This window comes from Chrysochloris asiatica, unplaced genomic scaffold, assembly GCF_000296735.1.
Source record: "Chrysochloris asiatica unplaced genomic scaffold, ChrAsi1.0 scaffold00033, whole genome shotgun sequence".
NCBI classification, from domain to species: domain Eukaryota; kingdom Metazoa; phylum Chordata; class Mammalia; order Afrosoricida; family Chrysochloridae; genus Chrysochloris; species Chrysochloris asiatica.
The window spans coordinates 13,849,353-13,872,132 of record NW_006408551.1 but is presented as its reverse complement, the minus strand read 5'-3'; the positions used below and the strand labels follow the sequence as shown (position 1 = coordinate 13,872,132).

Here is a 22,780-nt window from a genome sequence, read left to right as displayed (position 1 = left end):
AAGGGTATTTGCAATGAAAGAGTCATTAATTTTGCAAAATCCTAAAAAAAAAAAAAAGAACCTATCATGAGATCTCCAGCATTGTTTCTGTCACCAAGGCCATATTTTTCCAAAATTGATTCTTCCTGTTTGTTTCCAATCTTTGCATTCCAATAGTCTGTAATTATCAATACATCTTGATTGCATGTTTGATCAATATCAGACTAAAGATGTTGGTAGAATTCTTCAATTTCATCATCACTGGTTTTAGTGGTTGGTGTGCAAATTTGGATAATAGTTGTATTTATTGGTCTCCATGTAGACACATGGGTATTATCCTTTCACAGACAGCATTGTACTTCAAGACAGATCTTGAAATGATCTTTTTAATGATGAATGCAACACCATCCCCCCTCAATTTGTCATTCATGGCATAATAAACCATGTGATTTTCAGATTGAAAATGGCCAATACCAGTCCATTTCAGCTCACTAAGGCCTAGGATATTGATGTTTATGTGCTCCATTTCATTTTTTACAATTTCCAACTTTCCCAGATTCATACTTCATACATTCCATGTTCTTATTATTAATGGATATTTACAGCGGTTTCTCTTCCTTTTGAATTGTGCTCCACCAGCAAATGAAGGTTCCAAAGGCTTTACTCTACTCACGTCATCACAGTCAACTCTTTGAAAAGTTGTATTTTGAGTGCCTTCCAACCAGAGTGGCTCATCTTCCAGCACTATATCTAACAATATTCTAGTGTTCTTCATCATGTTTCAAGATTCCATATTCTGGTGCTGACAATGTTCCACAGCTATTCAAGAGGTTTTCAGTTACTAAATATTCACAATTAGTTCCTCTCTCCTTATTTTTAGTCTGTCTTTGTCTGGAAGCTCAGCTGAAATCTTTTTACCATGGGTGACCCTGCTGGTAATTAAAATACCCATGGCATTGCTTCCAGAATCACAGCAACATGCAAGCCACCACAGTACGACAAACTGACAGATGAATGGTGGGTTGTCATTAGTTGCTGTCAAGTCTATTTCAACTCTGTTAACCCCATGTGTGCAGAGTAGAACTGTCCCCTAACGACTTCAAGGCTATGATCTTTCAGAAGCAGATCACCAGGTCTGTCTTCCAAGGCACCTCTAGGTGTGTTTGAACCTCCAGTCTTTGAGCTAGAAGTCAAGCGCTCAGTCACACCTATGACTTAAGTTGTATATATTGCAGTACAAAGTCATTAACAAAAGTGGACGTGTTTTAAGACACAAGTCACTACTTGCTTGCTTCAGTACAAATACCTCTAAGAAGTAGAACATTTCTGTTATATACCAGAATTTGTTCTGTTCCCTCTTCCATCATTTCCCATCAAGAACTGAAAAGTCCTCACAAGAATGAAGATATTCCCAGAAAAAGGTGCTACTGCATGGGCACACTTGCTTCTGTATACTGCAGCAGAGATGGAGTCTCACGTCTCCACGAGTTCAAAATGCATTACCTCCCCACAAGATCATCTTGCTTGCACAATGGAGACAGGATTCTATGCAATAGGGCTTTTAACTAGTCCACAGTATTCTCTGAATAGGTGTACAATACCTGTAGCTGATAGAAGTGCTTAGATCTCCATCAGCTTTCAAATGTAGGCAAGCATCTCCATCACTTATCCCTTGTTATTAGTCCATTCATTCACTCAGCATGCAGTGAATAATATTTCATGAGTGTCTATTATGTTCCAGGCATATGCTGACACAAGTAAGACAAAAGCATTGTGCCTCTAAAATTTTGGTAGTAATGTCAACATTGGAAAGCTTACTTTTGAGAATCTTTCACAGTGATTGTATTTTAAGACATTTCTATATCTTAAACATGATTGTGATTTTGGTATGTAGATTGTGGTATCAGGCCAAGGAGAACAAGAGAGAAGGATGGAGAGAGAGATGCTGAGTCTACTGTGTTCTGGGCATTGTGGTAGGCCCTTTATATGTCTCATTTCATTCCGCCTAACAAAAGTCTTGTGAAGATTTGAATTCTCTTCCTGGTCTTCTTGGTTCATGTCCTGGGGTGGAACATGAGAAAAGGTGGAATGAAGCCATATTTAGTATTCTAGAGAATGGAAGATTTGAGTGCAGTCTCAGCATTCATACTGAGAAAAAGTCCTGTCACCTCAGAAAAATGTGAAGTCTAGTTTATATTCCTCTAATCCATTGGTTAGTCCTGGTGTGGCACTGGGTTGATGCGCTGAACTGCCAAGTCAGTTTGGACTGCAAGCGTGGCGGTTCAAGCTCACCAGCTACCCCTCAGAAACCCTATGCAGGGTCACTACAGGTCAGATCGACTCGATGACACTTAACAACAACAATAACAATCCATTGAGAGAATTCTTGTGTGGTGCTGTAGGATCAGCAATGGGCTGGGAACCACAAGGTTGGCTGCTCAAACCCACTAGTTGCTCCTTAGAAACCCTACACAGAACCATTATGAGTCGGGACCAACTCGAAGGCACTTAACAGTTCACTGAGTTCCTGAATAGTTATTCTAACAGAACAATTAATACAACTAATGATATCCTCATTTAACACAAAGTTTTCTTATTAATTGTACCTGTTGAATGTTTATGCTATCTAAAGGGAATGACTTTGAGGTTAAACATTTTTTTCTCTGCTACTGGAAAAAAATGGAGCTGAAATCCTGTACAGGGTCACTATGAGTCGGAACCGACTCCATGGTACTTAACAACAACAACAACAACAACAATGGGTGGTGAAAGATGGAGGGGACTGCATCCAGAGTTAATTAACAGAGGAATCTTAAAAGTCTTTTCTTTTCAACTTATTTAAATGACAATACCCGAGAAGAAGACATGTTTTACACTGGGTCTTTCTCATGTAGAATGAGAAATCATTCTGGAATAGATGTTTACATGTCAGTTTCTGGTCATCTGTCCTATGTCTTCATTATGGTATTGGGTAAAGATTGGGAGAGTGTAATGTTGGGGCTAGTGGATTTCTGCCAGCCTGTGGGGGCATGCCCTGAAACTACTGTAACAGTCTTTGTTTTCAATGATGTTTAATGTTTTGTTTTCTTGAAAATAAATGAGTATATTGTTTCCCACCTTTGGGTGGGTGAGTGGGGATAGATTTTGAAATGTTCTTTTTGACAATGAATGTGACAGTATTCCTCTTCAGTTTGATGGTCCTGGCATAGAAAACCATTTGATTATCAGATTCAAAATGGCCAATATGTCAATTTTAACACACTAATGCCTACTTTTTAAAGTATTGAAGAGCAGAGATGTCAGCTTGAGGACTAAGGTACGACTGACCCAAGCCATGGTATTTTCAATAACCTCATATGGATGCGAAAGCTGGACAGTGAATAAGGAAGATCGTAGAAGAATTGATGCCTTTGAGTTGTGGTGTTGGAGGAGAATACTGAAAGTGCCATGGACTGCCAAAAGAACCAATAAATCTGTTTTGGAAGAAGTGCAACCAGAGTGCTCCTTGGAGGCCAAGATGGCTAGGCTTTGTCTCTCATACTTTGGACACATTGTCCGGAGAGAACAGTCTCTGGAGAAGGATGTCATGCTGGGTAAGATGGAGGGTCAGAGAAGAAGAGGAAGACCCCCAACGAGATGGATCAGCCAGGTGACATCATTGATGGCGTCAAGTGTGGTGGCAGTAGTGAGGTTGGCCCAGGATCGGACATTGTTTTGTTCTGCTGTGCATGGGGTCGCTATGAGTCGGTTCTGACTTGATGGCACCTGACAACAACAACAACAATGCCTACTTTTGTCTAACTTTATGTCTTCCATTTAAAGTTTGACAACTTCCAATTTTCCTAGATTCATATTTCATAGAGTCCATGTTCCAATTATTAATGGACATTTGCAACTGTTTCTCCTCATTTTGAATTGTACCCCATCAGCAAACGAAGGTCCTATAGAGCTTTAGAGGTCCTATAAAGCTATATAGAGCTTTGTTCCATTCACATCTTTATGGTCAGCTCTTCTTTGAGGAAGCAGCTGTCATATTCTGTGTGCCTTCCAACCTGAGGGACTCATCTTTGGCACTCTATCTGACAATGCTCTGGTGCTATTCATGTTTTTATATTTCCAGCATTATGTATGACAATGTCTAAACACTACTCAAGGTGTTCAATGTCTACCCATTCAGAAATAGCCTGCCTCTCCTTCTACCTAGTGTGTGTTAGTCTAGAAGCTCTGTTGAAACTTGTCCACCATAGGTCACCTGCTGGTATTTAAAACACTGGTAACATAGTTTCCAGAAGCACGGCAATACTCAAGCCACCACAGCATGAGAAATTGACAGACAAGGTGGTGGTCTTCAATAAATAGCTTGTAGAAAAATGAATTAAAAGAGAATGATTTTTTTCCACGGACTTTTGCAAGCCCTTTTGTACCTTATTTTGGAATTTGTCTTTTCATGTCCTTTTTTTTTTTTTTTCTTAATGGGTTGTAAAAAAATTTAAAGTGTTAAGCATATTAAACTTTTTTTTGATACATGCTACAAATATTTTTCTCAGGATGACATTGACATATAAATTTATATATAATAAAATTATTCTTTGTAAGTTCTTTCAATTCTTTTGTGATTAAAGGGTTCTTCTCTATCCCTGTTGTAGTTGTTAGGTGCCATAATGTTGGTTCCAACTTGTAGAGAATTTATGCATAACAGAATGAAACACTGCCTAGTCCTGCACAATCCTCACAATTGTTACTACAATTGTGTCTATTGCTGCCGCCACTGTGACGATCTATATCAGTGGAGGTCTTCCTCTTTTTCATTGATGCTTTATTTCATCAAGTATGGTGTCTTTCTCCAGGGACTGGTCCCTCCTGATAAGATGGCAGAAACATGAGAGATGAAGTCTCGCCACCCTGGCTTCTAAGGGGCATTCTAGATGTACTTCTTCTAATACATATCTGTTTGTTCTTCTGGTAGTCCATGGTGCTTTTAGTATTCTTCTTAAACATGATAACTCAGATGCATCAATTCTTCTACAGTCTTTCTTATTCATTGTCCAACTTTCACACACATGGTGGTGGTGGTGATGGTGATTATATATCGTGGGTCAATTAAATATTCATTTGTATTTTCTTATCCTTTGTTCATGGTTTCTTTTTTTATATGTAGTTGTTTTTATTGTAAAATACAAGGTGAGGTTTTGTTTTGTTTTTCTTTTTACTTATATAATTAATGTGTCTGGTTCACCATTTATTGAATGTATTGTCTTTTTTCCAGTTATTAATAACACTTTTATTACCTAGGGAAATCTTATATTACTCGGATATGTTTATGAACTTTATAATCTTTTTAGTTGATAGACAGCTGACTTTGGTGCCAAGTATTATACTGTTTGAATTAATATATTGAAAGTGCCATGAGCTGCCAAAAGAACAAACAGATCTGTGTTGGAAGAAGTGCAATCAGAGTGCTCCTTGGAGGTCAGGATGGCCAAACTTTGTCTCTCATACTTCAGACATACTGTCAGGAGGGACCTGTCACTGGAGAAGGATATCATGTATGGTAAGGTGGACGGTCAGAGAAAAAGAGGAAGACCCCCCCGCCCCAATGAGATAGATTGGCCAGGTGGCAGCATCGATGGACTCAAGTATGGCAACAATAGTGAGGTTGGCCCAGGGTCGGGCAGTCTTTCATTTTGCTGTGCATAGGGTCACTATGAGTTGGTACCAACTCAATGGCACCTAACAACAACAACAACAACAACATTTATCCATCAAGGAGCTCTGCTGGTGTGATGTGTGATGAGTTGGGCTACTAACAGTAAGGTTAGCAGTTTGAATCCCACAGCCACTCTGTGAGAGAAAGAGGAGGCTTTCTGCTCTTGTAAAGATTTACAGCCTTGGAAACCATATACATGGTCCCTATGGGTCAGTAACGACTCAATGCACACAATCAAACATCACTCTCCATGCATCAAGAACTATTATTCTCCTCCAGGAAGTCTAATTTTTTCTAAAAAGACGTAACTGCTCCTTGTCAACTTTATTACATATAAAATTCTACCTTATGTTGCAGTTAGTAGGGTTAATCAAACTCAATTATATTCTTGAGGTCAGGAAACATTTTATGTTATATTGTTGTTGTTAAGTGCTGTTGAGTCGGTTCTGACCCACAGTGACCCTGTATAGGGTTTCCAAGAAGCAGCTGGTGAGCTTGAACCACCGACCTTGTGGTTCAAACAGATTTTGTAGTCCAGCACATTAACCCACAGCGCCATATAACAGTAGACCTTACACTAAAAAAGCAGTGATGGTAGAACCGCTCTAGTTTGAGAAACAAATTTAAATTGGAAATTCTTTCACTGGTTTAACATCATAGTCAAAGGATACAAGATTATAAAGGTGACTAAGCCATCGACTCTGCTCTATGGAACTCACTTAGTATGACAACCAAAAACTAAATCTACAAGTTGATGCCAACTCATACCGACCCTATAGAACAGAGTTGAACGGCTCCAAAAGGCTTCCAAAATTGTAAATCTTTACATCTTTCTTTGATGGAGTGGCTGGTGGGTTTGAACTGCCAACCATAAGGTTAGTAGCCCAATGCTTAACTCATTGCACCATATATGTGATTACGTAGTATGGTTGTTGTTGTTATGTGCCCTCTAGTCATAATGGCCATGTATGAGGTTCTGGTGGGTTCCAACTGCTGACCTTACAGTTACCACTCCAGTGCTTATCCTATTGTTGTTGTTGTTAAGTGCCATCAAGTCGGTTCCGACCCATAGCAACCCTATATAGGGTTTCCGAGGAGCGCCTGGTGAGCTTGAACTGCCAACCTTGCAATTCAAACGGCTTTGCAGTCTGGCTCATTAACCCACAGCGCCATACCAGGACTCCGTGTGAATAAGTGGTGTAAAATAAGTGTGTACAATAAGCTATATGAAAGAGAAAGGAAAAATAGAACTTAATGATCAATGGGCAATTTTTTAAAGTAGTAGACATGTGTTAGGCAGATGGTGTTTCTGAAATGCCAGAAGATTATAATTAATATGAATGACAATGGTCTATCAATTCAGATGCTTTAGCTGAAGTCATACTAGTTTACCTATCCTTCATTTAGAAGGCTTAGGATGTTTAATGTATATTGGGTATGATTGGCAAGCTCTGTTTGGAAGTGATTTTTTGTGACAGAGACTTGAGATGAATAGAATGAGATACAGATGAGTTAACTCATGGTGTGTAACTAAATGAACTTGGGCAGGGGGTTAAGGCATCAACCTTTGCTATTTGCCTTTTTTATCTATAAGCCACTTAGCTGACCTTTTCTACACAATGTAAGAACTGACTAGGGTCCCTGCTGTGAGAATGAGCTTAGTTCTAGGCACGAAACGCATCTCCCAACCATGGCAAGCCCAGAAATGATGTTAGGGCACAATTGATGTCACATATGCATGACATCATCAGTACAGACAGCCTCACAGGGAGGGGGGCCTCTCAGCTCACTTCAGAACGCAGCCAACTCTATGGAGCAGGGAGTTGGCCGCCTTCCAGTCCACATTGAGGATCTGAATAGTCAGAACTGCAGGAATCCAACCACTGAAGCTCTGGAGCAGTCCATGTCTTTCTTTACTGCCCCTCAGTCAAGTCATTTCAAAGGCCCAGGCGCGGTCCAGTCGGCGGCGCGTGCACGAGCCCGCCTTTGAAGCGGTCACGCACGCGCACGCTGGTTCCCTCAGAACCCGGAAGTGCGCGGGAGAGGCGAGCCACGTGGGTGGAGCTGGAGCGCAGGTCGCATGGGGGAGTCTATCCCGCTGGCCGCTCCGGTCCCGGTGGAACAAGCGGTCCTGGAGACGTTCTTCTCTCACCTGGGTATCTTCTCTTACGACAAGGCCAAGGACAATGTGGAGAAGGAACGAGAAGCCAACAAGAGCGCGGGGGGCAGCTGGCTGTCGCTGCTGGCGGCCTTGGCCCACCTGGCCGCGGCCGAGAAGGTCTATCACAGCCTCACCTACCTGGGGCAGAAACTAGGTACCTCTGCCCCGCCCCCGTGCCCCTGAAAGGGAAGGAAAGTGGGTACAGTCCCCGTTCGGCAGTAGCTTGGGTTCCTTTTTTCTGTTGTCACTGGCTCGCGGGCTCGACTCTGCCCAGAGTCTCCTCCCACCGTTCCCTTCCTTTCCCCGGCTTCTACAAACCCCGCCCACCGGCCTCCGCTGCTGATAGATTGGCCAACCTGGTGGATGCTCTTTATTCGTTTTACCCCATGCATGGCTGAATTGGTACCAAAAATAAGTTAACCGAGCTCTCTCTACTATCCAGTAACTCGAAGGCTTGAGGAGCAAAACTTGGCAGTACCACCTAGTCAGAGTTGACGGACACTAATGTTTAGTCTGCTTGTAGATTGTAGATCGTACCCTCTCTCCCAATAAATATTCCATGAATAAAGCTATTAATGAGTAATGGGCTGAAAAGGCAAGAAATATGCCCGATGCTAGCCAGAGGAAACAGTAAACACTCTTACCTCCCCATTATAATCTTTGATACTGAAAATGAGTAAGGTGCAAGAACTGATTCAATTGATTTTTGCAACCAGTAACAGCAATCAGTATGATTTGATAAATAGGAAATAATATATGTAAAAGCCAAAGGCTATGCACATGAAGTTTCACTACTTATCATAATAGTTGTTGGTAATGGAATGTTTGAATCACAGAGCTTTTAGAGTTGTTTTAGTACGTTGACCTGTTTTATACCCTTTGTCAGGCACAGGGTCTGGGATTAAGGATATGTGTATATTGTATAAAGAATAGAAATGTGAATTGGCTCTAGATTCCATTTTGATTTTTCCTCTAGTTTCCTTATTGTCTGAAAGTGACTATGCACATCTTACTGAGCTGTCAGTAAACTCTCAGAGGAGCAGGACTTTCTGAGATTTTAGTTTTTACTGTAGCTATTCAAATAATAAATAGGGGAAAACTGGCATTTTTCCCTCGTCTTTTTTACAATTAAGCCTCTCACAAGCTTGCAAAAAATTTTTGAGGATTAGTCCCCTTTCTACAGCTTGACAAATTTGGTATATGCTGTTGGGTAGTCTTTGAACTATCATATTTTGTGTATCCACATGGTTTATCAAAGATGTATACATGTTATAATTTACATCTAACATGTAATTTATATAAATAATACTTGAAATGGAGACTATTCTAACTATATAATTGAAGGTGAGTAATTTTCTGCAGTTTCAGTTTTCAGGTTTCTCTACTTCAATAAAGAATGGTGCTTGACCCAAGTGTCATGCTTCCTAACTTGTGGTTAGCAGTCCAGGTTGATCCACAGTGCCACGCCAGAAGTTCAATTCACAATTTAAAAATAAGTAAATAAAAAACCAAAACCCTGTGGGGCAGTTCTACTCCATCCTTTAGTTGTTATGAGTTGGAATTGAGTCTACTTGACAATTCACACAACCTAACACAGGTTTTTAGTAAAACACAACTACCTGCCCTGTCTGTAAGAACCCCGTGTATAAGACTCTTGGTTTCTGTGAAGTAACCCTTACTGTGTAAAGGTCTCAGTGCTACTTGAGTGAGTCTGAAGACTACCCCCCTGGTAGCCTTCTAGTGCTTGACCTAGAGAGTACTTTACACTGTGAAACGTGCCCAGGCATTGTTCTGCCTTCCAGGTGATCTTACCACTTCAGAGTAAACGTTATGGAAAAGGCACATACAGCCTTAATGCCTCATATCTTATTTACATGTGGACTCATTGTAAGTTTCACAATTAAATTTTAGCTTGGTAAATAACTGATAACTGTTTTGGACTGGATAGTGTGTTTTTCACTGTTCTTACAGTGTGACTTCACGAACATTGATTGAAGATTTTTTGGAAAATTTAAGAAAATGTTTTTGTGTTGACAATGAAAGCATTCCCATGTTCCTCAACTACTTTTAATTAGAAGGTTTACATGTTTGCTTTAAAATGCAAATTAAAAAGCTATGCTTACTTTAAAAAAAGTTTAAAACATGGTTCTTAAAAGTGTGTCTCACTCTTACGGCTGATGTTTATTAGAGGTATTAACAAGGAGTCCTGATTACAAATGCAAGTTTCGGCCTTTCAGAAAGGACAGACTGACAGGGGCCTTCTGTTCCTGTCTTGGCTCAGTTACTGAAAAACTTGGGGCAGATCCTTTATCTGGGAGCCTTCCCTTCCCTTTAAACAGAAAATAATACCTGTTGGGGGAAGGATCAGTGACTAAAATACGTTGTGAAGAATTTAGATTTTTGTTTTCCTTTGTCTCATCTTTGGAGAGTTTCCTTAACCTCTAGTTGTTGATAATTTAGCATTAGTAGAACCAAAAGCTCATGTTTACAAAATTATCATTAGCAGAACGTTGTTGAGTAAAATGCTTGATTATTCTTTTTGCTTCTTTCATGTATGTTGTTCATATTTTGTGATGTGAGTGATATAAACTACTGAAGTCAAGAAATAATAATTCTTCATAAATGAAAACTAACAGAAGTAATAAGTAATAATTATAGTTTATAAGTTAAAAAAATTGAAAAGTGAAAGAACTGAGGTATCTCAGATTCCTTGTTTCCCAGCATGCATGAAGGTGATCTCCTTTGGACATTGTTAGGATAGTCAATAGATAGGATTGAGTTTCTGAAGATTGAAGAAAAGAGACTTGTTTAAAAGGAACGAGTTGGTGGTCTCTCTATTATACTTGGTTTCACACACTGTGATTGGTGTTTATTGATAAGCTTTGAAAAACATTCTTTGTATCTCTGTGGTGTTTTTTCTCCCCCAGATAAGGATGAACAAATAAAAGAAGGTATTATTTTTTCAAGCAAGAGTTATACTTTTCACCAAAGCCACCTGTTTAACAGCTGAGGTCACTTTGTCATTGTTGTTGTTAGTGCCATCGAGTTGTTTCCGACCCATAGCGACCCTGTGTAGGGTTTCCAAGGATCGACTGGTGAGCTTGAACCGCTGGCCTTCTGGTTCAAACGACTTTGCAGTCTGGCACGTTAACCCACAGCACCATACCTGTTTGTTAAAAATACATAGTTATTTGCATCACCGATAGGGGGAAGTGGGGCAAAAGCAGCAATGAAGCGGCAAGCTAAGCCTTACAATGTTCAGTGGGCTTCTGTGGACCCAGTTGGGGACCTGGTTGGCCAGCAGTGTGAGGAGACCTGGGGACTCTTGGGCCCAGAGTCAGTGGCGTGGCCACGGAGGACTCGAGTGGAGAGTGGAGCTACCGGCTGATGAGAAGAGAGGGCATGTGCACAAGAACGCCCACACTTGCAGATGGTACCCACGTGACCTGGCCCGGATGACTGGATGATCAGAGCTCAACCAGGAGAAGAAAGAAGAGGAAAAAAAGAGTGATCTGATACAATTTGATGAACTTGACCTACACCTACAGATACAGTGACTCAAAAGAGGGAACAAATCCTTACAGCAAGAAACATTCCTATCCCCTCCACACACAGAGTAGACAGAGATGGGCAACTTGGACATTGGATACCCAAATGGGTGGGGGGGACTACAAAGGCAAGAAGTGACTGGCTTACAAGCTTTCATGAGGGAACCTAGAGCTAGGGGGCATGCAGGAAGGCAGAATCTCCAGTGAGTACTATCCAATCTGTCTAGGCAGAGCTGATGAAATGAAATGCAGATGGGTAACTCGTGATACTATAGTGAATAATTGTTATCAGAACTGATTGTGAGGGTTGGAATTGTAAAGGTAGACGTTTTGTAGCAAGGAAGGGAGTGATTAATTCTCCAGTCTAGGAGCAGAGGTCTCTAGGACCATCAATGGAGAAGAGTCAAGAGCGGGACCCTACCCAGAGAAGCAGGGATGCCTGAGATGGAAGCAGAGATGATGACGTGGAGTGATGAAGCGGCTGGGGACTTTGGATCCAGAGAGAGAGAGGGACTGTGTGCTGAAGACTGGGGGAGGGAGTGTAGGGGTGGGTTTGTAGGGTATACCCTTTGGTCGGTTGATGATGCATGTAGGGGTTTGGAACCATGGCAATGAAACGATATACAATGGAATGAATGTAAAACTAAAGTTCTCTCGTGTAAACTATCATATAATTCACAATAAAAAAAAACATAGTTATTGTTTTTCCATTACTTGAAATTCCCAGTTTACCATATAGTTTCAGAAGCTCCAGATTCGTTCATGTTGTAAGGTGTTTTGCAGATTCATTGTTGTTCATTGTTTCATAGTATTCTGTTGTGTATATGTACTGAAGTTTGTACATATGGGCATTTAGGCTGTCTCCATCATTTTGTTATGGAGTCCTGGTGTGGCACTGTGGGTTAATGTTGTTGTTGTTATGTGTCATGGAGTTGGTTCTGACCCATAGCGACCCTGTACAGGGTTTCTGAGGCTGAAAATCTTTATGGGAGCAGAAAGCCTCATCTTTCTCCCGCAGAATAGCTGGTAGTTTCGAACTGCTGACCTTAAGGTTCATAGCTTGATTAGTAACCACTGCGCTACCAGAGCTCCTTGTGGGTTAATTTTTGGACTGCAAAGTTGGTTTGAACCACAAGGTCGGTGGTTCAAGCTCACTAGTTGCTCCTCAGAAACCCTACAGGGTGGTTATGGGTCGGAACCAATTCAGTGTCACTTAACATCATTTTGTTATTGTGACTTGTGCTGCATTGAACATCATTGTGAATGTACTGGTTCTTATTTCTTGTGAGCTGTTGCTTTTAGACATTGTGTTGTTGTGTTTGAATTAAGTTGATTATTACATGTGGTTGTATTATTAGGCAGCCACCAACTGTACTGCTCTCTCTTTGCTGTTTGAGCAGCTCAGTTAAGGATGGGTTTATCTGATGTTGACTGTTGTCATTGATTCGGTATAATAGCAGCTGGTATCATCTCTTTTCCACTGGGTGGAGTTGTAGAGGGTGCAGTTTTCTCAAGGGTGTATGAACATGATTGCTGTCTTCTATTAGGTGAGCAAGAAGAGAAAACACACTTGCGAGAAAAGGAAAATAAACAAACAAAGGCAGGCAATAGCTAGAAAAAGAACACAGAATCCAAGGAAAGAAAAGAGGTAGAGGAAAAAAAAAAAAAAGAAGATAAAAAGAAAAAGACCTAAACACAATTAGGTAGAGGAATGTGTAAAAGGGAAAGAGACCAGAAAGTAGTAAACAAAAACAAAGAAACAGAAAGGAAGAAATAAAGAAGCTGTTGTTAAGTCCCGTCAAGTCAATTTCGACCCATAATGACCCTATGTAGGGTTTCTAAGAGCAGCTGGTGAGCTTGAACTGCCAACCTTGCAGTTCAAACGACTTTGTAGTCAAGCGCATTAACCCACAGTGTCACACCACAAAGAAGCTGTAGTGGTTGGGAAAGAGAAGTAGAAAAAAAGAAAAGAAAAGATGAAAGTGGAGATAGAAAGGCTATAAAGCAGAACAGAGGAGGCCGATTATGAAAGAATCAACATGGAAAAATAATGAAAGGAAAAATCCAGGGCAGGTCCAGAGAAGAGAGAATTCTGAGGTCTCCTGTCAGCCAAGGACGTCAGGTTGTAGGTTGGCAAGGTATGAGAAGGTAACTTCTCAGCCCTAGATGGAATTATTATAGGGCTAGGTTTTGTCCTTTCTGGCACCTAATCTGGAAGTAGTAGTTTATGTGGACCCCAAAGCATTTGGGGTTATTTCTATCCCAGAGGGCAGCCGAGGCTGAGATGTCCTGCTAGTCCAGGGCTGACCAGAATCAGCTCTGCACGTCTGAAGCAAGCCACACTTGATTCCAGGTGTGGGGGTTGCTGCTGCTAGTTCCCCACTCCCTTTAATGCAGCTCTGACCACCCAGAGGGCAGGAGCTTCCCTGGGAGTGTATGAAGGTGGAGGCCAGCCATGCCTCTTCTCATTAGGGTGGGGTACAAGAAAAAACTTCTCACCTTTCTCTGCATCAATAAGCATTGTGTGTCACACCACCTACTGACACATCACCTCGTGCCTAGAGTCCTAGACAAATGGTATGAGTTGGTCACCCATTTAAGATTTGTTTCTTGAAACGTTATTAAGTGCCATCGAGTCAGTTCCAACCCATAGCGACCCTGTATAGGGTTTCCAAGGAGCAGCTGGTGAGCTTGAACCACTGACCTTGCAGTTCAAACAGCTTTGCAGTCTGGCTCATTAACCCACAGTGCCATAGCTAGATACAATATTGTGAAATGGTTCATATGTTAAGAGGATATTTTATAAATGCCTTGATAAATAATATTCACTTCAAATTACCATGTTTGATATCTGGTTTGGCACTGTATAATAAGCACTGGACTGCAAACTGTAAGGTTGGCAGTTCAAACCTATCACTTGCTATAGGAAACCCTATCTAGTGCCACTGTGATTTGGAACCAAGTTGATAGCACACAACAACAAATTTATGCATTTAGATTAATATTAAGTTCATTCATTGAAACATTATGGATAGATATATCAATAGAAAAGTTAAACTGTAACCTATGTGTGTGAGATTTAAAAAAAAACAACAACTTTTATTGTGAATTGACTGTGGATTTACAGAGCAGATTATCAGTTTTACATTGAACAAATCATGTAATTTGATTCATTATAATGATTGCGATCCTCTATTTACTTGCGATCCTCTATTTACTTTAACTCTTGCATTCCTCTCTGTGTCTCCTGTTACCTTCATCTGTCTTTGCCAACTTCCCTCTTATATATTGCCAGCTCCTATCACCTATGTTAACATGTGTCTACCCTCTAGCCCCTGAATCATTTTTCTTGCCCCTCACCCCCGGTTACCATCATAGATTGTTTCTTTTATCAAGAACACCATTTTTTAACTTTGTACAGCAGTGGTCTCATGCAATATTTGTAATTTTGTCATTTCTCTCAGCATAATGTCCTCCAGGTTCATCCATGTTGTATTTTGCAGGTTCATCATTATTCTTAAACCATGCATAGTATTCCACTGTGTGTATGTACCAGCATCTGTTCAACAATTCTTCTCTTGGTGGGCATTTAGGTTGTTTTCCTTTTTTTTTTTTTTTTTATGTGTCTCTTGTAGATAGCATATTGAAGGATCCTGTTTTCTTATCCATTCTGCTACTCTTTGTCTCTTGACTGGTATATTTAATCCATTTATATTCAGTGTAACTTTCGATAGGTATGAATTGGTTGTTGTCATTTTGCTGTGTAATTTTTTGTGTGTGTGGAACTGTTGGTTTCTTTGTTTCATATAATTTTCAGTGCTAAGTTTATATTGTTACCCAGTTTTCTTTTCATTTTCATTTCTGCTCTGTTGTTGTTAATTGCTGTTGAGTTGGTTCTGACTCATAGAGACCCTGTATAGGGTTTCCGAGGAGTGGCTAGTAAGTTTGAACTGCTGACATTGAGGTTCGAACTGACCTTGCAGTCCAGTGCTTATCCTACATCGCCACACTGAGACTCCTGTGTGTTAATGTTTATGAAATCTTTATGATTTTCCTCCTATTTTGATGTGAAGGTGTGATAATTTTCTTGGAGGTTACCCTGTAATTTTTTTTACCTGTTTAAAACAGTCTGTTTTATCTTGAAATATTTGTGATTCCCTTGCCTTTCGGAAGTTCTGTATCTACACTATTCCTTGTTTTTGCTTTGTAGTTGACTTTGTTATAAATTGATATCTCTGGTTCCCTATTTTCAGTCTTACAGGTTTGTTTTTAAATACTTTTATATCTGGAGTGAGTTCTGTGTGGTGGTGTCATGTATGGTCATCTCAGGTTGTCTGCTGTTATTGGTTCTCAATTTAAATAACACCCGTTTGTACTTTTTTTTGTAAAGCTGGCCTGGTTATTACATATTTCTTTAATTTCTGGTTTTCTGGAAGTATCCTAACTTCTCCATGTATTCGAAGGACAGCTTTGCTGGATATATGATTCTTGGTTGCCAAATTTTCTGTTTCAAAGTTTTGTATTAGTCTTCTCATTGCCTTCTTACCTGCATGGTTTCTGCTGAGAAATTAGAGTTTAGTCTAAATCAGTTCTCCTTCATAGGTAACTTTTTGTTTTCCCCGAGCCTCTCTCTCTTGTTTTGTAAAGTTGATTTTGGTATGTCTTGGTGATTGCTTATCTTCTCGTTTTTCATAATGTTAGGGAAATTTTCTTCCTACGACTGACTCATCAGCAATATTTTTCTCTGCTTTTTATTGTCTGTTGTTCTGGAATTCCAGTCACCTGTAAGCTATTCTTCTTCATGGTGTCCCATAACTCTTAGGTTTTTTTTGAATTTTTTTCTTTCTTTTTTCTGGTGGTTCTTCTAGCATACTAGTATTGAGAGATTTCTCTTCAAGCTCAGTAATTTGGGCTTCCATTGCTTCAAATCTGCAACTTTGCCCTTTGAATGTATTGTCCATTTTGAAATGTTCTAAATTTCTAATCACAGGTTTTGTATTGTTTCTAAATTTCTGTTTGTCTGTCTATTCTTGTAGTGTTTTTCTGACTTCATCTACAGTTTCTTCTGTGTTCTCCTTGCCTTCCTCGATCTTTCTGTCAGTTCTTTAAAGGTATCTAAATATCTTTCTTAATGAATTTTTTTTCAGGTAGTTCCATTATCTTTTGCTTCTCAGAAACATTTTCTCTCTGTGTGCCTTGGTCATTTGTTTGAGCCATTCTCTCGTTTCTTCACGTGAGCTAAAATTATCTGTTGTCTCGGGGACATTGTGGTGTCATATTTGTATTTAATCGATTATTGCCTGTTGATGTGTTTGCAGGCTCTCACCAACTGCCTCCTGTGGGTGTAGTTAAGAGAATGGAAACATTTTCGGTTCACCATTCATGCATCACAGTTTAGAGTGGGCTTGGCTGGTGTTGGCTGCCTAATCCACCACATTGCCAGAAGTCCTGTCTCTGAGATTTTTATGTATTCTAGGAATTTACTGTTTTTAACCTGCCCTGTTTCTTTTCATTTTGTCTCTGACCCTTTGGAGGAGTGCAGCATTGATTAGAAAATGTCTATAAAACTGACTCAGTAATTATTAGAAATAAACTTGCTCATGTTGATACCAAATTAAGGAAATGATGTTTTATTTTTTGTTAATTTTCTTTGGAAACCGTCAGTTACAACAGCTATATATAATTGGTTTCTGCTCTTAAAAATTCACAGTGTAGTGTTTATTATGTTATAGGTAATCTAGTGTTTGAATTTTATTAATAATGCTAATATTCCCCATGTCCTCCTCTCCCCTCCCCCAGCATCCCTGCAGTCTATGTTCTTGTATGTTGTTGTTATGTGCCGTGGAGTCGGTTCCGACTCATAGCGACCCTGCACAGGGTTTCTGAGGCTGTTAATCTTTACAGGAGTAGAACACCTCATCTTTAGAAGGAGCTCTGGTAGCGTAGTGGTTACAAATCGGGCTGTGAACCGTAACGGTCAGCAGTTCGAAACTACTAGCGGTTCCGCGGGAAAAAGATGTGCTTGTATAGGGAGGATATGTGTATGTGTATTCTCTTTTCTGATATGAAAACTCATATTAGATTTTTCATATCTGAAAAGATTCAAAGTAAAATAGAAACTCTAAAACAGAAAAGTAAATTGTTTATTAGGAATCGCAACAATTGCTAATAATTTGGTGCTCTGTTTTGTATTAAATACCTAAATGTTGAAGGAAGACTATTAAGATCAAGGTTAATGTCATTTGCTAGGTTAATTATTCTCAGGTCTAAGTTTGACTCTTCACTGAAATGGATTTGGGGAAATTGGCATGTGGGGAATAAAGTCAGACACAGGTCTTTCAGTACACCAACGAATTGTTTTAGGCACTCATTCAGCTTGTTCCTTAGTGAAATCATTAATCACAGATATTTAAATCCAAAGCAGAGGATTCAGAGAATACTGTAGGTGAATGGTCACTGAGCTCAGAAGAGAAGTTTTAGATTTGGGAGATGTTTTGTGCTTCTTTCTCGTCCTTACCTGTCATGTGCTTATGTCATTTGCCTACCAGGAGGCCAGTCTTTCTTCAGCAGGAAGGATTCCATCCGTACCATCTATACCTCCCTGCATAATGAACTGAAGAAGGTGGTGACTGGCCGCAGTGCCCTGGGCGGGACTGCCCCTCATGTAGAAGAACTCCTTTCCCACCTGTCAGAACAGCTCTGCTTCTTTGTTCAGGCTCGGATGGAGATTGCAGACTTCTATGAGAAGATGTACACCCTCAGCACACAGAAGTTCATCAGTACTGAAGAGCTTGTTGGCCTTTTGAACACCATCCTCAGGAAATACAGCTCCAGGTCAGTGTGGTGAGGAGGGAAGGTGAGGGAGAACTCAGAAGTCCTTTCAGTCCTATTGAGGGTCGGAGTTTCCACACTCTGATGAGATCTATGATAAATAACCGTGAAGGAGAAATAGCTGTATTACATTTTGTTGTTGTTATTGTTGTTGTTGTTATGCGCCATTGAGTTGATTTTGAATCATGGCAATCCTGTGTAGGGTTTCTGAGGAGCTGCTGGTGAGCTTGAACCATCAATTTTGCAGTTCTTACTGACCTTGCAATCCGGTGCTTACTCTATAACACCACACTAGGACTCCTTATTACATTTTAGATATGTTAATTAATCAAAGGTGTATGATAGGTACCTTCTTTGGACTTAGCACAGTGTTACATACTTCTGTTAGCAAGAATGAAGTACTCGTTAGAAGTTGTATTACAGTGGATTCTGCTTCTTATGGAAGAGTTCTCACAACCAGAGGATTGTATATAAAATTATGTGATTGTTAGCAGACTACTGTTTAAGCAGATGTTGTCCCTTTCAAAATAATCATTTTAGTGGACTAACCCATTCATTTGTTACAGCCTATAACATTCATTGGGAACTCTTCTGTAATGGTTTCAGAGCCTGTGGGAACATATTTTTGGTTTTGTTTTAAAGGTCCTTAGTGGTGGCAGGTGGCAGTGATTGTGAAGAAGGCATACTTTTTACATAGCTTTTTTGAAGAGTCAATCATTTGGAGCCAAATCTGATTTTTAAAAAAGATTTGGATCAGTTGAAAAACTCTTTTTGTTTAAAGGAAATTGCTGCTAATAAAGAAATGGGACTAGCTGTAATGTGTGATTCACTGACCCAAAACGCAATACCAAAAGAATGTGAGAAGCACTGTGAACATGATTGAAGTGAAGGTCCCAGTTTTATCTTTGTGTCCTGTAGCCTGGCTAGTGCCTCATACATAGTCCCACTGCCATTGTGTTGGCGCTGACTCATAGCAACCCTATGTAGGGTTTCCTAGGCTGTGAATCTTTATGGGAATATAAAGCCTTTCTCCCACAGAGCAGCTGGTGGAGTCTAACTGTTGACCCTTTGGTTACCCTAGGTGCTCAATGTAATGTATGTTAAACTGATTAAGAATGGATTACATTGAAGGTTAACATTCCTTTGAATGAGTTCAAGAATGTTTGCTTAAAGAAAAAAACAACATAGTGTGATAGTTATGGTTTTGTGCCAACTAGACTTGGCTAGGATTCTCAGTGGTTAAGCCCTCAAGATGTGGTTATCACCTCCTTGATGAGACCTAATATAATGAAATCCCTATCCTCCCCTTGATGTGATCTGATGTAATTATCCTGTGTGTTATAGAGCCTCACTTCTATAATGTTAACGAGGCCAGATGCAATCCACAGGTTTAGGATATACTTGAGTTAATCTCTTTCGAGATGTAAAAGGGGAGAGAGAAGTGAGCAGAGCTCAGAGGGCCTACTCCTACCAACAAAGCAAAGCTGGGAGTGGAGTGCATCCTTTGGACCTCAGCTCACTCTATTGTGAAGCTCCTCGGTCCAAGTCTTGGTTCAGATATGAAAGAATCCTTCTCTGACCATCCTTTCAGAAGTCCACTTTAGTCAGTATCCTGTTCCTCTCTGTAATTTCTTTACAACACTTACTGCCATCTGAGATTTTACCCTGTTACTTGCTTCAGGTGTTTTTCCTTCTTTGTTCTCCCAACTAGAATGTGAACTCCATGACAGCTTCTGTGTCTTCAGTATCTGAAACAGAGCCTGGTGTATAACGGATGCTCAATAGACATTTGTTGAATAAAGTAGTTATGTTACAGGTTGAGGGTTTATACCAAATTTGATTAGTAGTTAGGAATCGTGTTCAAAAAGAGAAGGTGTCATGTTCTTATCTTTATCTTAGACTAATTTTGTGGCACTGGTGTGTGGAATGGCACGTTGAAAGGTGTGCTTACAGGATGAATGGTTATCTTGCAAATTGTTCTTGTAGCCTGGGAGGTGGTAGTGGGGCCTCAGTAGTAGTCGTTGCAAGATTCTAGGAAAGGAGACAAAGATTAAAAAAGTCTACAAGTCTTGACAGTGGATGGTGATTTGGAGGTTTTATGCCTCCAATGAAAATATCATTTGTAGGTTTAAAAAGTCTAGAGGAACTGCCGTAGAAGGAGGGTGATGAATTAAATTTGGGTTAAGTTGGGTGTGAGTTGCTAGTAGATATTTGAGCAGAGATTCAACAGACAGTTGAAATTGGGTGTTTATACAGTTCAGATGAAAAATCTGAAATATATAAAACAATTTGGAGGTCTGTATAGAGAAGTAGACTCTTATTTTTTTGTTTGTTTCAAACTAAAATACTGGCATTACTTTAATAAAACAATTGGTTTTTAAACTTACAAGGGAAAAGGAGGACAGAGTACAGATATCTCCTGCTTTTTGAAAGTTCGCTTTCCATCACTTTGCTTTGTAAAAGACCTGTATTAGTTCTTTTGTTTGTTAGTTGAAAGAAATCTGAAGAGGATTTTTGTTTTTGTGAAAAACCAAACTAGAGTTCAGCATTTGTTTTGTAGTGAGCTGTTAGTGGCAGCGTGCACCTGGGGTAGTGAGAGTGGCATCGCCAGGCTCTTTCCCTGGAATGACATCAAACTGCCATAGTTTGGAACTGTTTATGAACACTATATGTTACTGTTATTTTAGGTTTTATGTACTATATCATATGATTTGGTGGGTTATTTTGTGGGGTCTTGGAATGCTGAAAAATTTTTTCCATAAAAATTTGTGGCAGTTGCTTCTTCGCTTTACACCATTTTGGCTTATTAAAAGTTTCACAGAAATGTTATACTTTCTGGATAACAGGGAAGAAAAGTAAGTTGTGTTTGGAGATAGCTATTATGAAGATAATGTTATTAAAAATGTCACAGACTGCCAGAGGAACAGGAAAATCTGTGTTGGAAGAAGTACAGCTAGAATGCTCTTTAGAAGTCAGGATGGCGAGACTTCATTTCTCATACTTACATTATTAGGAGGGACTAGTCCCTGGAGAAGAACATCATATTTAGTAAAGTGGAAAGTCAGCACCAAAGAGGAAGAGCCCCAACGAGATAGATTGACAGAGTGGCAGCAGCAGTGGGCTCAACTGTAACAATTGTGAAGATGCTGCAGGACAGGCAGTGTTCCGTTCTGTTGTGCATAGGGTCGCTGTGGATCAGAACCCACTTGACAGCACCCAACAACAACATCATGAAAGGAAAGGAGCCCTGAGAGTACAGCAGGTTAAGCATTGGGCTGCTAACCAAAAGAAAGAGACAGTTAGAGAGGACTAGATGGCAGTGGGCGTAGTTAGTTGTTTTTTTATTTTTAAATGTTGGAAATATCCACGTGTTGAGCAATTGCTTGTGTCTGGCAGTAAGCTAGGCCTTCTCACATATTATCTAACTTGAAGAGTAGGTGGGAATGATTCCCTTTTATGGAGACCCAGAGAAGTTAAGCAGGGTCATTTGGCTGGACTTTGAAAGCAACTGTCTGTGCCTTCAGAGCCCATATTTCTGTGTGTATGCATCATTGCTTGTGTCAAAAGTTAAGATACTTGTTATTAAGTCCAGACACATATAATTTCTTTCAGTTGATCATTTTATAAGTTAATAAGATTGATTCTCCAGAAGGCATAATAAGTACTTACTCCATTTCTCTTTGCTAGAAATAAGAGTTTTTTATAGTATAAAATCTCATAATTATTTATTGTGGTAAGGAGAGATATATGTATGTGAGTGTGTGTGTGAATGCATACATGTATGTGTGTGTGCATATATTATTGCTGTTAGTTGCCATTGAACCAATATTGACTACACAACAGAACAAAACACTGCCCAGTCCTGCACCAATCCCATTGTTATGCTTGAGTCTGCTGCTGTAGCCACTGTGCCAGTCCATTTCGTTGGGTCTCCTTCTTTTTCATTGACTTCCACTTGACCAATCATGATGTCTTTATCCAGGAACTGGTCCCTCCTGAAAACATGTCTGAAGCATGAGAGACGAAGTCTGGCTATCCAGACTTCTAAGGAGCATTCTAGCTGTACTTCTTCTAACATAGATTGGTTTGTTCTTTCGGCAGTCCATGGTACTTTGTAATCTTCTCCTCCAGCTCTGTAACTCAAATGCACTGATTTTTCTACTGTCTTCTTTATTTTCTGTCCAATTTTCACATACATGTGAGGTTACTGAAAATACCATGCTTGAGCCAGTTGCACCTTAGTCCTCAAACTGACATCCCTGCTCTTGAATATTTTAAAGCAGTCTTGTGAGACAGATTTTCTAATGCAGTATGTCATTTGATTTCTTGACGGTTGGTTCCCTGAGTATTGATGGTTGATCTGAGCAAAGTGGAAGTCTTTGACAACGTCAGTCTTTTCTCCGTGTATGTTGTTGTTGTTGTTGTTAGGTGTCATCAGGTTGATATCGACTCATAGTGACTGTGCACAACAAAATGAAACACTGCCCAGTCCTAGACCAAACTCACAACCATTGTTCACCTGAGCTCATTGCTGCTGCCACTGTACCAGTCCAC

General features: G+C 40.0%; 1 protein-coding gene across 1 annotated transcript in view; it reads left to right on the top strand.

Moving 5' to 3' along the window:
* The first annotated feature begins 7,756 nt into the window (after positions 1-7,756).
* Positions 7,757-22,780, top strand: part of LOC102820358 (chromosome unknown open reading frame, human C12orf66) — a 37,606-nt gene continuing 22,582 nt past the window's right edge. Inside the window, exons 1-2 of the mRNA XM_006859516.1 lie at positions 7,757-8,001; positions 17,944-18,229. Coding sequence (XP_006859578.1) covers positions 7,767-8,001; positions 17,944-18,229 — 521 coding nt within the window. The 5' untranslated portion in view covers positions 7,757-7,766. The remainder of the gene's footprint in view (positions 8,002-17,943; positions 18,230-22,780) is intronic.